This window comes from Dendropsophus ebraccatus, chromosome 1 (assembly GCF_027789765.1).
Source record: "Dendropsophus ebraccatus isolate aDenEbr1 chromosome 1, aDenEbr1.pat, whole genome shotgun sequence".
Lineage (NCBI taxonomy): Eukaryota > Metazoa > Chordata > Amphibia > Anura > Hylidae > Dendropsophus > Dendropsophus ebraccatus.
Genome location: NC_091454.1, coordinates 48712544 through 48728686, shown reverse-complemented (window position 1 = coordinate 48728686; position 16143 = coordinate 48712544). Strand labels below are relative to the sequence as shown.

Sequence of the window (16143 nt, the reverse complement as noted above, 5' to 3'; positions counted from 1 at the left end):
ATAATGGACTGTTTTTTTTTTGTGGTGCTGCTCCACATTAAAGGAGAAGTCCGGCTTCAAATGCATGCAAGGGCAGGGGGGAACACAATAAGGAAAGTAAACTTACCCTTCCCCGTGGTCCTGCAGTGCCATATTACTGCTTCTGCACCCCCTGGCACCCTTTTCCAGCTCTCCGTCCTGCAACGTCACTGATTGGCTGGGCAGGTAATCTATCAAGTGACTCGTATAGTTTTAGTTACTTTCAAATAAGTTTGGGTGGGGGATGTTTGGGAACAGTGATGCGGCGCTGTGGGGGACAGGTCTTTTTTATGTTCCCCCTGCCTGCATCTGATTTTTTTCCCCTGATGGACTTCTCCTTTAAAGTAAAAGAAAACAACTTGTATACAATGTAAACTCATCTTGTGCCTAGACTGGACAATAAGTTAGGTTGAGATGCATGTAGCAGAGTGGATGATAGAGACTCTATAAACTGACTGTTTAAACCAGGGAGGGGGAGCGTTTGGTCCCTGCATCTGTTGCAAAACTACAATTCACATCATGCCTGGACAGCCAAAGCCAAAGGTGTCCTTTCTTTCGAGGGGAATAATGACTCTGCATGCAGTACTGTGTTTGCCATCAAATAGCGAAATCTGTGGTGCACATGTGAGCATAGCCCTACAGTTCCTTTCATTCAGTGTGCACATCCAACACAATACATGCGGTGCACCTTTTTTTACCAGTAATTTGTTACAATGCAGAAGACTTTCAAAAGAGTTGAATGTCCTGTGTATGACTTCACTATGTCACTTTGTCCTTTGTCCCTTTTGCAATCTTATAAATGCAATACTCTGATGTATATTAGCAGTCATAAGCCAATATGCCAACTTGTATACTATTAGATTTTTTTCAATTTGAGATATGGATTTTGGCTGCTCCCATGCAAGCTTTCAACTGCATTATGACAGTCCATCTAAAAGGGTTGTGATGGGCAAAGACAGTGCAAAGTGCCCTTTAGTTTATAGTATGCAGGAAATTTATAAAAAGCCATTTAACAAACTACCAAAAGCAATTTCTAACTGGTTTCTCCTACATAATGTCCTTCTTCAGGTTTTTGTTTTTTTTTTTTTTTTTGTTGTTTTTTTTTTTTTTTTTTTTTTTTTTTTTAATAACAAATCTTTAGAAACACATGTAAATTACTGTATATTAACTAATGATTTTTCAGAAACTAAGTGAACAAATATTTGTTTTTTGAAGATGATAACATAAGAAATTTTGAAGATGAAAATGGCAGAAACAGAGAAAAAAATGCATGCAGGGTATAGTTAACCACTTTAGTTTGTAGTGCTTCCCCAAAATGATATTATTATTATTATTATTATTATTATTATTATTATTATTATTATTATTGTTATTATTATTCACATATAGGCTGTGATTATTCTAATATAGTAAATAGGGGAGAAGTAGAGGTGTTGAGGCTAAGACATGCAACCTTACGGACTGCAGCTGTCATTCAATAAGTATAATAAACCTTTAATATTTAACACATAATTGTTTAATACTGTAATACAGCTAGGCCCCTGGTGAAGCACAACTGCCTTTTCTAATGAAAGGAAAAACCGTATGGGCTTTTTTTTTTTGAGGTGTGTATATTCGTGCAGAAATATGGAGGACAGGGCTTTATAGATATGTCTACAATATCAGGTCCTCTACCTGTCCCCTAGTTACTACATTACTAGTGATAGAATACAAATTGGCATCATAACAATAGTCCAATAATAACTTCCGGGTAGCATAAACTAAAGTGGTAAATATAAAGTTTAATTTTCATATATTTTTATTGGACATATTAAAGCTCCGTTTTAATAAATATTAATAAACTTGGGGTTTTAAAATCCCTTTCCAATATATAATAAAGTGTTCAATAGTCTAATGGAAAATAGCATTCTGTGTTAGGAGAATACAAAACAGTTACTAGTGGATAAAGGAGTGTTAATATTGAAATGATACTCTTCAGCCCCAGGAGAATATTTTACTTAGAAATATAAGTTTACTGAAAGAATAGTAGATGCTTGGAACAAACTTCCATCAGATGTGATTGATAGATATACAGTAAAGGCCCTATTACACTAATCGATTATTGCCTGTATTTGACCGAGTATCGGCCATTACGGCTGATAGTCACTTCATGTGATAAAAGGCAGCGATCAGCCAACAAATGTCGGCTGATCGTTTTCTTTCAGTGTCTTTCAACATGTTGAAAGGCAAATGACCATGATAAGAACAATCTGCTGTTGTCACTCTGTGTAATAGGATCGGCAGCAGTAGACCACCGCTATCTTCTAATGATCACATCGCAACTCACCCCCCCCCCCCCAAGGAGCAAGCGAGCGCTGATCTGACAGGTCGCCGCTCCCTTGCTGTTAAAGTGTCACTGTCGTTATAATTTTCAAAAACTAAATCAACAGTAGATGTGATATAAAGCAAGTTTCAATATACATTCATTATTTATTTTTTTTTGCTATCATGCTGTAAAACAAAGCTGAACTTACCAGAAATCCAGGTCCAGTCTCCTGAAGGCAGATTTTTTGACTTGTGTTGGTTGAAAAAACTGACTAATCACAGAAATTCTGGCCAGTACAGAGAGTCACGGCTTAATGTGTCCATCAATCACCTGACTGCCTTCTCTGTGAGCACTCAGATGGCCTGGGATACACAGGACTTTCTGTTTTTTTGAGAAAAAAAAATGTCAGAAAACAGGAAGTGCCGTGTTTTCCATGATAACTAAAAATAATCTACTGTTGATTTAGATTTTGAAAGTTATAACGACAGTAACACTAAGATCAGACTGTGTAATAGGGGCTTAAGTGAATGTAAATCTGCCTGGGAAAAACATATCTCTATAGATAACAAGGAAGGAAATAATATAAGGGAAGACTAGATGGCAACTTTTGCTGACAGTCTTCTATGTTTCTCCAATTGTGCTATGAATATCAAACTGCTGGAAGTGGGGCAGTGCGACCACAATGATTTTAATTTCCTTCCATTGACTTGCAGTTTTATTGAAATTGCCTGTGACATTTTCATTAATAACATTATAATCTGGAGTTGCTGGTCTGACAGTTACATAATATAAGCCTGTGCTTTAATCATTTTCAGCCTGAACGAAAAAAAACAAGTCGGTTTAATGAGACTGATTACAACAAACATAGAAGAAAACCACGATGAAGTATAATTTGGTTATATAATGACTTGTCCCATTCACTTTTACATTATTTTGATTCATTTGTTAAGTAAAATAAAAACTGAAATTTCATTGATTTTTTTTAAATTTACTTTCCATAGGGAAATCTTTTGTAGCTACTCTCAGATTTATTAATAACTTCAAATAAAGAACATTGTTGAGATTTGACGGAGTTTCCCAATGTTTCCAGTATATTAGGATATAAAAATTTTTTTGTTTTCTGCATTGCTTCATCTGTTGCTGAAAATTGAATATTATTTCCCATCATAAATCTAGCTTCCCCAGGTTTGACATAAAATTGCTTTTGTCAAGATTCCATCTTATTTTTATAAGTGTAATGTGCATTGGGTTTCTGAACATTTGTGTGCACTGAAATTCTAGGCGGCTAACACCATATGTGGTCCTCCTTGGACAGGCAGTAGAAATACATGCCAAATGTCGATTGATTCAGAAAGTACCATGCAGTAAATATCAAACTACACATTTTTTGTGATAAAATGGTTATTGGCTATTATTGATGCTAGCGATTTTAACCTGATTTTTTTAAATATAGTTTAGTAAATTTAACCTATTTTACTATTCTATACCCAATCTCCGAGTATTGCTGTTTTGAATTTTTACCAATGCACCACTTGCTTACTGAATATTTTTCTTTTAATTTAGGTTCACACTGACTAAAAAAGGGAGAAATTCCAAGTGGAACCCCCGCCATGGACTCTGCTCAGAATCCCGCCTGCCTCAGTGTCTCAATAATGTGTTGTGCGCCACCGCGTAGTCCGCGGCGGGGGTTCCCCTTGGAATTTCTGCCTCTTTTACTCCACCTGTGTGACACTACCTGGTCAGTGCCAGCGCAGGGATCCCTGTGGCATGGTCCATTTTTCAAAACACTGCCCGGTTCCTGTGATCGGCACTGGTTTCTTCATGTTTCTTCTGGTTTCTTCACACTGATGGAAGCAGGTCACTGAGCAGGTCACTGATTGTTACAATGGGGGGCGCGGGGCCTGCTTTTCTTGCATAGAATCGGCCAAAGTACACACAAAGAAACTGGCGCAGATCTCGGGAACCAGGTGGCGCTTGAAAAAACACCACCTGTATCTCTGCACCGCTGCCGATGAGGTAGTGTAAAAAAAATAAAAAATCAGTAAGCAAATTTGTACATTTGCATTAATGCTATGTTCCCATAGAAATATGGAAACTAGTAGCCATCTTTAGCTGCTAGACAAATTTCACCCTCATGTTATAGGTGGTGCAGAGGGTATGTTTGCACCTGGGCTCAGGAACCTGGGGAAGGGGTCCATAAAGTCTCTCTTACCCATATATGAATTCCAGTACTATAAAGTTGAGGGGTCCTGTGACATATTTAGCTCTGAGGCCCACTAATTTCAAGTTATGCCTCTGTCCTTATTAATGGTTCATCAGGGTACTTTTGTAACAAGGCAACTACAGTATGTATATGGTGCATAACTTTCACTGTGTTGGTGCGATTACTATTTTGGGCCACAAGTGTTATTGTGACAGAATAGAGGCTATCTATCACATGCATGCTTAAAGGAAGTTGTCACCTGGGAGATCGGGGTCAAACCAACCCAACCACTTAATAGAGCACCTGATACTTACCGCCTTTTGTTGGTCCCCCTCTTGATGCCGGTTTGTCGCCGGGAAATCACCGCCTCTCCTCTTCATGCTCATTATGCTAATGAGTAGAGAAGAGTCTGATGTCCATAAGAAATCACTGTACAGACTCACTGGATATTGGACTCATCTCTGCTCATTAGCACTCTTTTAAGGGATAGGGCTGCTCCCTCGGGTGACAGGTTCCCTTTAAGTCTCCAGATGAACAGAGCAGGGAATTTGAAATTTGAAATAAGAGGATTTACATAAATTTGATATTGTTTTAAACCCTATTAAGCACCATATTATTTGTGACTGATACATAACATTGCTATTTTGTGATTGTGCATAGGTAAAAGTTTTCTTTTAGCAGCATTTTTTGCTGTAATATGCAGTGCAGATGTCGTTGTGAACACAGTGCTTTATTATATATAGAGACTTAGGTGGGAATTTATTAAGACTGGCATCTTACATGCTGGTCCTAATTAAAAGTCCGCTGGCATAAGATGCACACAAGCCTCATTGGCTCATTTGTCACTCTGTCTGAGCGCCAGACTTAGAAATCTACTCCAACCATGAACTGAAGTAGATTTATGGTATAACATGGGCCAAATATCTGGCCTAAAGAAGGCAATTTAGCATATTTTGCATATTGTTTTAGCTGCTAGGCAGGCATGGATTTACAATTATTTTGATATTTCCCACTCATGGTTCCTAATGCAGCCCACACTTCCCATGATGCCTCTGGCTTTGCAGACAGATGGGGTGGAGTCTCATCTCTGCACTTCTATGTAAGTGCGCTAACTGAAAGATCAGTGACATAGGTCGGCACTATAGTTTTATATGTGATACAGTATTTTATGTGTTATAGCTGAAGACTTCTTTTCTCACTTTTACTGTAGCTTGTATACTATCCTGGTCCCACAAAGATATCAATAGCATGCATCTACAGCTGGGTGGGGAGGGGTCTAATAGGTGATGATGTAATCATGTTGTTGATTAGAAGACAACTGCACAAGAGAAACCACCCCCTCATACATATAAAGCAATATTATCTTCTGGTGGTCACATGACCAGCTTGAGGTAGTGAAATGTATGGATTCTGCTGAGCTAAAATGAAACAGGTGGTACTACAGGAATAGTGAGTGTACATTTTATGGACAAAAAATAGTAAATGTTAAATCTGTTGGGCTGCAGAAGGCCACATTCCCGCTCATTAAGCATTGCCTAATTTTTTAATTAGTGACAATGGTGGTGTGAAACAGTGAGAATATATATATTTTTTTTGCAAACCGTAGCTTATGCAAAAATTTGTGACTTATGAACACCAGAAAACTGGTGTTTAAAAGTCACAAAAAATAAATAAATGCCAGTATGGTGATGCAAAAAATATCATTGTTGAAAACCTGTATACACCCTCTAATAACTTGTAAAGGTATCTCACAACAGCTCAGCCACAGTTTTCAGACTGTTGGTATATAACTCATATGTATTCCTTTTTATGGTATGTCACTGGATATACACTATGGGTGAGATTTATCAAACATGGTGTAAAGTGAAACTGACTCAGTTGCTCCTAGAAACCAATCAGATTCCACCTTTCATTTTCCAAAGAGTCTGTGAGGACTGAAAGGTGGAATCTGATTGGTTTCTAGGGGCAACTGAGCCAGTTTCACTGTACACCATGTTTAATAAATTTCTCCCAATGTGGCTATATACTTGACAACAATTGAAAAAGTAACAAGATACCAACGTTTCTTATATCAAAACATTGTTGTTGTTTTTTTGTGTAAAATAAATGACAAATTTTTTGTTGGTCAGTTCAGGACAAGTTTACAAAAGAACTAGAAATAGCAGCCTAACCAGAGAATGCTTCATGCTGCAGATAGTAGTGCCTCAGTACTCTCTTCACTGAGCTTATTCTAGTCAGTTATACACGTTACCATTTGTTTGATGCCTTCACCCCTAGACGACCCTGGGCATACCTGTACGTCCTGGCCCGTCTAAGGGGTGTTCAGAGCGTGGCCGTGAACCGCAGCGGTCCTGGTTTTCGCTTGAAGCCCGGGACCACGGCTATTAGCGGGCACGGTCCAATCGCCGTCCACGCTAATTGAGTAATCAGATGCAGCTGTCAAATTTGACAGCTGCATCTGATTACTACATGCAGCCGATTCCCTGGTGTCTAGTTTAAAAAAAAAGAGTTTTTATTAATAAAAATTTTGAATCACCCCCCTTTTCCCATGTTATAAATAAAAATATATAAATAAATAAACATGTTTGGTATCGCCACATGCGTAATCGCCCAAAATATTAATTTATTACATTTCTAATCTCGCACGGTAAATGGCGTAAGCGCAAAAAAGTTTGCCCAAAGTGCAAAGTAAAAGTAAGCCCAAAGTGCAAATTTTTGCCCGCATCAAATCCAGAAAAATTGTAATAAAAGGCGATCAAAAAGTCTATTATGCGCCATGAAGGTACCAATAGAAAGTACAGATCATGGCGCAAAAAATGACACCTCACACAGATAGACCAAAGGATAAAAGCGCTATAAGCCTGGGAATGGAGAGATTTTAAGGAACATATATTTGTTAACAATGGTTTGAATTTTTTAAAAACCATCACATAATATAAAAGTTATACATGTTACACATCGTTGTAATCGTAACGACTTGAGGAACATATATAACAAGTTTTATCCCAGGGCGAATGGTATAAAAACAAAAACCCACCAAATAAAAAAAATGTTTGTTTTTTTTCAATTTCACCACACATTTAATTTTTTCCTGCTTTTGCAGTGTTTTCAGAACTTTATGAACGTCATTGCAAAGTACAATTAGTGGCGCAAAAAATAAGGGCTCGTGGGTTTCTAGGTGGAAAAATGCAAGTGCTATGGCCTTTTGAGCACAAGGAGGAAAAAACGAAAAAGCAAAAATTGAATTTGGCCCGATCCTCTAAGGGTAAATGTATTGGACTGGTGGCGCACAAGAGATTAGCATTGCAAACAGGTATTCTTCAGGGAGGATCTTTGCAATAGAAACATATTTATCCTCTATTGGGCTATGTTTAAACAACGTCAAAATTAATGAAAAGGCGGCCAATTTTCATATAAAAAATCGGCAGTTTTTGCAGCGATTTAACTGACTGCAATGGCAATGCATTGAAGTCAATGGGAAGACGGACTTCCAATGAACCCAATGCATTGAATAACGGACGTTTTTGCCGCGGGCGTCAAAATAATGAACATGAACGTCTTTTGCAAACAGCGGACGTTTTTTATTAGTAGTTCACACACAGTTTTCCTTTTGTCACCGTTCTTTCTCCGTCTTTACTATTAAATTTAATGGACTTTTTAATTAAGACACCCCCAAAGTTCAATTACTAACCCCAAACTAAAATAATGTACAAACACCAGTCATTGCAAGAGGAGGGCAGGCTGCTTAATAACATCCGTTATTTTATACTCAAAATAACGAACGTCATTTTAAACGGAGCTGAAAAAACGTTGTGTATGTTGGTGTCTATAGGTGTCATCTTGTCATGTAGTGGCTCAAATACTACTGTGGTTGGCTTATCTACTTTTGAGTATGCAGAGGGAGACCTTAAGAAGGTGCACGCTATTGTCCCCTGCCTGTCTTTGTTTATATGGGAACAGCAATGATGTATATTAGTGTAATTTTTGGTTGTCTAGGAAAGAAATTTTGAGGAGGTTGTTTTGAGATGACCATACACCTCCAATAGCCTGTGGCTGACAATGTTTACTATGTCTTAACGTTCATGTGCTCTAAATGGAGATGGGAGTGATAAGGTGCCACAACATCTTTGGGCACAGCCTATCTCTCTAGGATCAACCACTTGTAATAAAAAAATGACGGCTCCAGATGTCCCTGTTAATTGTATCAACCATGAAATAGCAAATATAGAGCATTCATTGCTGCATTGTACTATTCTTCCTGGAAAGGTTAGTAAATTGACAACTGGGTGGTAACATTAACCTTGAACGGGGAGTGTCCATATGCGTTGTGACAGTGTTAGACTATATAGAATAATGTGCTGTTGTATGTAAATACTGAGGAGTATTTAAGTATTCTCTGTATTATAAAAGCATTGATGGTCACAACAGGCTATCATAAGCAAAAACATTTATTTATAAGTTTCTTTCTATTAATGGTGAAATGACATTGTAACTACTGTTTAGTTAGTTTTATTATATTTTTTTTTTTTATAAAGCATGTCTTTCAGCAATAATCTAAAATTTAGAAGTTGTGCTAATAAGCAATAATTTATGTTCAGCCTTTTAGTTTTAGGTCATAAAAACAGTAGCGGAAATGTAATGTAAATGTTTTAGCCTAAATTAAAAGAATTTGTACGTCCAATAAATTAACCGTGAAGAAAATTATTAATTTGCTAATTTAGAAGGTGGCACAGAGGTTAGATTTGCTACCTTACGGTTCTAAAACCATAGAGTTCAACCAAGGGCACCAGCTTTATAATAATGTATCGAAATGAGTGTGTACTCAAAGCAAAGTATTGGCAACATTATGAAGCCATCTCATTGAATTCAAGAGGCATTCTTTGTATGCACTTACTATTCTACTTAATGGATGGTTTATTAAAAGGGTTGTTTTGGGAGATTTTTTATATATATATATATATATATATATATATATATATATATATATATATGGCTGAGGGTATGTTAAAAAAATACTCATACCAAGATCCCTGTACTGTACCTATTGTTTTGTCCTCTTCTGGTCCCTGCTCTTCTTCGCTGCTTCCATTTCCTGTCATGTGTTGTCTCAGCAGGACCTGCTGACACCATTGTTCCAGTGATCAGGCAGTATCTACTGTGGCAATACAAAACTGGAATATAGAAGAAGTGGGATCAGGATCAGAAAGGCAGCTGTGGGGGATCAGGGTAGGTGAGTATTACTTTTCTTATGTGCCCACAGCCAAATCATTTTTTTTCTTCCCACAACCCCTTTAATAAGAGTTTCTCATTTAAGACCCTTATCTGTTAAAGGCGATTTGCAGGCACAATAGACTTCATCTGTTCAATACCTATACTACCCAGTGAATGCGGCCAGAAGCAGTTTGTCTCTGTTCAGGTGGTGAGTAGTAACTGCAGCCTAGCTCCTGTTCACTTGAAAATGATATGCTCCAATACTGTGTAATGCTCCATTTCCCCTGGGAAATTCAGCACTTGGTCCTAATTTCCTAAAAACAGATGATGTGGAGTATTAGCAGTGTAACATTCTGTAAGTAGTTTGTAGGTAAGAGTGACTGCAAACAAATATACAGTACCTAGAGACAAAGGTATATACATAAAGTTTTTTGCTGCTTTCCTTTTTTCACTTGATACTTTTTTACAAGGTTATTATAATCTAAAAAACATGTTAAAAGATGCATTGCAAAGGCAAGTTTAGAAGTGTCTTTACTGTACGATATCCTTCATCCAGATATTGTAAAGAGCAATGGGAAAATCTATTTGTTACAGCCGAGTGAATCTCAGACAGGAGTTGGTCCATTCTAACACATTCTCTTACAGCAATTTACTGGGAAAGGTGAAAAGCTGTAAACTGAAGTCAAGAGGAAAATAGACTTACCTGTATCTGTATTTCAGAATTGTGTGTGCATTGTGAACGTCAATTATCATCACTTCTGTCACCTCCTTATTGGCAACTCATGTTTGTTTGTTTTGTTTTGTTTTTTGTTTTTTTTGGGGGGGGGAGTGGGGGTAGTATGTTCCCCTTTTAGGGTCCTTTTACACACACAAATATCTGACCAAGTTATCTGACATATTTTTGAAGCCAAAGCCAGGAATGGATTTGAGAAGAGATAAAATCTCAGTCTTTCCTTTATGACCTGTTCTCTGTTTGTAGTCTGTTCCTGGCTCTGGCTTAAAAATCAGGTAAATTGGCCAGATATATTTGTGTTTAACCCAAGACGGTCATTGTATAGTTACATAGTTACATTGTATAGTAGACTGTGTTTACTACATAATATAGCATAGCCACAATTACAATGTATTGATTTATGCTACAGTGTACAGTGCTACAAGGCCCTAAAGGGCTACTCCGGCACAACTTTTTTTTCTTTTAAATTAACTGGTGTCAGAAAGTTATATATATTTTTAATTTACTTCTATTTACAAATCTCCAGTCTAGGAACTGTACAGAGCAGTCCTGCCACAGACAGAGGTGGCAGTAGAGGGCACTGTCAAACTAGAGAGCATACACCACTTCCTGCAGGACATGTACTGGAAGGCTTAAGATTTTTAAATAGAAGTAAATTACAAATCTACATAACTTTCTGATTTAAAAGAAAGAAAAGTTGTGCCACAGTACCCATTAAGGACCTTTAAAGTTGTTTTTGTATTCTCGTATTTGAATATTTTTTTTTTATACGTGTATCCATATATGCTGCAGTATATTAGGGTTAAGGTTGTTGAAAATGTTTTGCATTCAGTTATATCAGTGTACTATTATACGTGTATCTATATACACTGCAGCGTTTGAGGAGTTAAAGTGTTTTTTTTTTTTGTATTCTATAATCTCAGCTCTCTTAAAAGAATGTTCCCGTTTCATATTGATTCTTGAGCAGGAATAGCGGCATCAATGTTTAATATTATTTGCTGCATGGCGAAGGCCATAATAAAAGAAAGGAATGCAATAAAGGAACATAGACTGTGCAGATTATTCGGCGGATGGTTTCTGCCTTTTGCACAAGACAAAGTCAGGGCACAGAAAACTTTTCTTTCTTTTTTATTTTTTTTTATTTAAATGACATAAAGAATCCATGAACTGGTTCATTTATCACTGAGGTAAGAAACTGAGAGCAGAAAGAGCTTAGGCCTTAAAAGGGAAAAAAGCCTGCATATATTTCTTTTTATATCTCACTGTATCTAGGCGCTGCCAAGCTTTTTGGCAGTTTAGAGAGATTTATGACCGCTGAAAGCGTGGTTTTACAGTATGAGTCTAAGAGCAGCCCCGACTTTACTTTAAGAATTATGGCTGTTATATCACTTCCGGCAAATGGTTTGTAATTTGATCCTAAATCTGTATTCAGTTTCAGTCGTTTACATCTAACTAGCACTTCAATTACTGGGCATGGAGGCTTTTCCTTCGATTAAAACATATGTATTTGATTTGGGGTGTAGAGAATTGTGACATACGGATGTGGATAAACTACAGCACAGGAAAATATTGCAGTATATTAATATATTAAAAAGGTCTCCATTATAAGCTGAGGATAGCCTGTAGGTAATAGCCAATAGATAAGCATGACACAAGTCTAGCACAGCACACCCTTATAAGCTGCTTTTTTCTATATGCATGAAGATAAATTCCCCGGTCTACCTTGCCCCCTGCCTCCTTCCAGTGCATGCATGTATCCGCGTTTAGGCATATGGAAAGGAGAATGTTTGTAAGAACTGATATGAAGGAAAAGAAGACATATCTTGTTTTATAACATGTGTACACATAGCGATAATAGCAAACATAACACCTCTCTAAAACTCTGAATGCATGCAGCAGTATAATATGGCAGCATTTGGATTTAGCCTACCATTGTCCTGAATACTTGGCTAGGTTAAATTCACACGGCTTATGGTGATTCCATGGCTCAAACTGTGGTGCTCAGACATAAGAAATAACTTACATTATTAAAGGGGAAGTTCAGCAATAAAAAAATTTCTTACAAATCAGCTGGTACCCGAAAGTGCAAGAGATTTGTAATTTACTTCTATTAAAAAAGATCAAGTCTTCTTATACAGCATACAGCTGCTGTATGTCCTGTAGGAAGTGTTGTATTCTTTCCAGTCTGGAGAGCAGGAGAGGTTTTCTGTGGGGATTTGCTCCTGCTCTGGACAGTTCCTGTCATGGACAGAGGTGACAGCAGAGAGCACGGTCAGACTGGAAAGAATACACCACTTCCTGCAGGACATATAGCAGCTGATAAGTACTAGAAGTATTTTTTTAATAGAAGTAAATTACAAATCTTTGGCACATTTTTGCACTAGTTGATTTAAATGACTTTTTCCCCTTGCTTCAAGTTTTTTTTTTTTTTTAAATCAGGTAATTTTTTTATTATTAAGAGCCGTACAGTACAATATATGATCAACATAGTCATACAGAAAATTCTCATTGATACAATGACAAGATGTTGCATACCAGAAGCATTCAGGAAGGTACGGTTCTTAACTTTTTTCCTTTTTTGTTCATTAAACGGGAACCATTCATATGTAATCAACAGCACATACCATAAATAGAAGAAAAAGAAGTTCTTCTGCTAACAGTTTCATGGTCCAATATTAACATAAAAACCACAAAAAGAAAAGTACCATAAACTAAACTTCATGCCATACGTCTCAGACCACGTATTGTCTCCTGCCGTCTCTAATGACAATGCTACTAACTACATTCTCATTCAGTCAGGTTACCAGGATAGCTATGGCATCCCCACCAATGCCTGCATAGGGTTTCTACAGAGTTGCAAGAGGGAACGTGATGGTAGTCCCGGCACATCCACCCACTTACCCCAAATGGCTTCAAATTTGCGAGGGCAACCCCGTTTTAGATACACTCCCCTTTCCAGTCTTATCACCATATTCATCTTATTTACATACTCTGCAATAGTGGGGGCCTGAGTTTGGATCCATTTAGCAGCTATCAGTTTCCTGGCCTGATATAACAATCGCTGTACCCCTAACACAGTATAGTCATCCAGGTTGAGGTGATCCAATAATCCCAGAATACATTGCTTGGGGTGCACAGCACCCTTGCTTCAAGTTGACTAAACCACACCACTCAATAAATATGCCAAATAAGTAAAACATGTAAACTAGTATCAACTAAATAGCTAAAATGTTTGGGGTTAAAGAGTTGGGCTAGATTAATACCTCATTTTGTCTTACACTTTTTTCATTTCATTATTGCAAGTCAATGGAAAAGGGATTCTGATGTTATAGCATCAGTTTAACATATGCCATATGCAATGTCCGCTGCGGATCCCTGCTACACTTATGGGCAGACAAACTCTCTGTGATGAACATCCCGCTGTGAGTATGTCCGCAGCCCGCCCTGTTAAGCCTCCCACCACTGGAGCGTATACATTACCTTCTCCACGCAAGCCAGAGCGTGTACATCACCTTCTCCACGCTCCGGCTTGCTTCGGGGGTTCCTGGCACGTCCCGCTCGGCCAATCTGTGCACTGACCCACCGCAGCACACTGATTGGCTGAGCAAGACGTGAAGACCCTGGGAGCCCAGAAGCAAGCCGGAGCGTGGAGAAGCTTATGTATACGCTTTGGCGGTGGGGGAGTTAATGGGGCGGGCTGCGGACATACTCACAGCGGGGTGTTCATCTCGCTGCGAGTTTGTCTGCCCATAAGTGTACAGGGCAGGGATCGGCAGCAGATCCGTTACGTGTGAATGCACCCTTAATGTAAACAGAAAACACAGTGTGATCCTAACATTATGGAGAACATTTATGAAGGCTTGGTTACGCCTGGTTTACAGCGGTTTCCAGATGTAAGTCTTCATGGCACAGGAGGAGGCCATGCCTAATCCCTGCCTTGTCGCACCACCTTCACCCTCCCATCAGGCATGAGTGGGGGACGGAAATCTGTGTAGCTCTGGAAGCTCCTCAATTTTTATTTTTAATTTTCTTTTTTTTTCTTATATTTATTCCATGAAGTGTAAACATTGTCATTGACTACACTTGTAATATATCTGTATACCAGTCACTTTACATAGTTTACAGATCAGGCATGGTGGTCGGCTACTGCATTGTGGTTTTCAATGGAAACATTGACACAGATGTAAGCAGAAGATTAGAAAGTTTTAGATGGCCTCTCATGATCAAGATAGGGTTATCTCTTGAGTTTGACTGTGTTATCTGAATAAAGTGAATGCCATGTGGGGTGTCATTGTTGTATGGGAACACCTTGGGTGTCATCCCCCCATCCCACAGTTATCCAATATTGTCTGACATCTTTGTTCTTTGGAAATGTTTTCCACTGTTGCATGCAACTTGCTATTGTATGTTTGTTACCATGGGCATCTTAATACAGTTGATACATTTGACAATATTATTAAATGCTCTTTCTGAATTTGCAGATGTTAATTTTGTTAATTTTTTACATTCTATTCTTTTATAGACTCTACGAATGCAAAGAGCAGACAGAGTTTGAAGAGTCCATGAGAAAACTTTTTGAATCTATAAATAACCTCATGAAATGTGAACAAAAGACTACAATCTTATTACAGGTCTGCATCATTTATCTTAATTTTACTTGAAAATAGGCTATGACCATATAATGTTTGGTATTGGTATTGTACTACCTGCATGGAAAGTACTTTTTCTCTGTCTTAGATAATGTTTTGTGGCCTTTACACACACACACACACACACACACGCACATGCCAATCATAACAATAAAATCACCTACCTAATATTGTGCAGGCCGCCCAGCACTGCTAAAACAGCTCGGACCCATCAAGGTGTGAACTCTTCTGAAGGTGTCCTGTGGAACATTCTTCAGCACACCCAACACATACCTGATCTGAATTACATCTAGGGAATCTTGAAGGCCAACTCAATACCTTGAACTTTTTGTAATGTTCTTCAGACCACAAATCACTGCCAAAATGGATGCTAATCTTTCCCCGACTGAAAAACTACCAAAATGAAAGGGAATTCTAAAATTTACCTTTTATTAAATAACCACTAAAAATTACATACATAAACTACTAACAGTACAATAGCAACAAAACTGCTCCGCGATGGTTGCAGTAAACACATATATGCCAAGCAATGGTTGGTACGCTAGGGCGATCCCTGATGTGTGTACCCCAAAAACATGTATATGTGGATCCGGGCATCAGGAAGGGGCTCGGGTCAAAAGATGAGGGGCAGGACCTATTACACCCTGTACTCCTTTCTCCCTCTATGCCCTGTCCTATGCGGAGTATGCGCCCTGATAAGGACGGCCCCGCTCTGGAACCTAACCTATACTCCTACAAAGCCCTATCTTGATAAATGAGCTAGGCTGTCTCACTAGATAATTGCTGTCTAGGCTGATATGTACTAGTGATACAGACAGTACCTACTCAAAAACAGAAGGAGGAATAGGTGTGATCTCACCAAATGGGAGTAGTAGAGAGCAGGGAAGAAGGTCGGATCACACATACACACATAGGTAATGAAATGTGAACATCTAAGGTAGCATGTCACCATCCAGAAATACAACTATGTATACCCCAAGGGATGTGGATCAACGTGTCTCCCAGATATAGGGGTGTGTGTGTT

At 38.3% G+C, this 16143-nt stretch overlaps 1 protein-coding gene across 1 annotated transcript in view; it reads left to right on the top strand.

Moving 5' to 3' along the window:
- DOCK2 (dedicator of cytokinesis 2) overlaps positions 1 to 16143 on the top strand; it is a 478101-nt gene that overhangs the window by 156766 nt on the left and 305192 nt on the right. The window contains exon 23 of the mRNA XM_069970478.1: positions 14993 to 15101. Within this exon, the coding sequence (XP_069826579.1) occupies positions 14993 to 15101 (109 nt within the window). The remainder of the gene's footprint in view (positions 1 to 14992; positions 15102 to 16143) is intronic.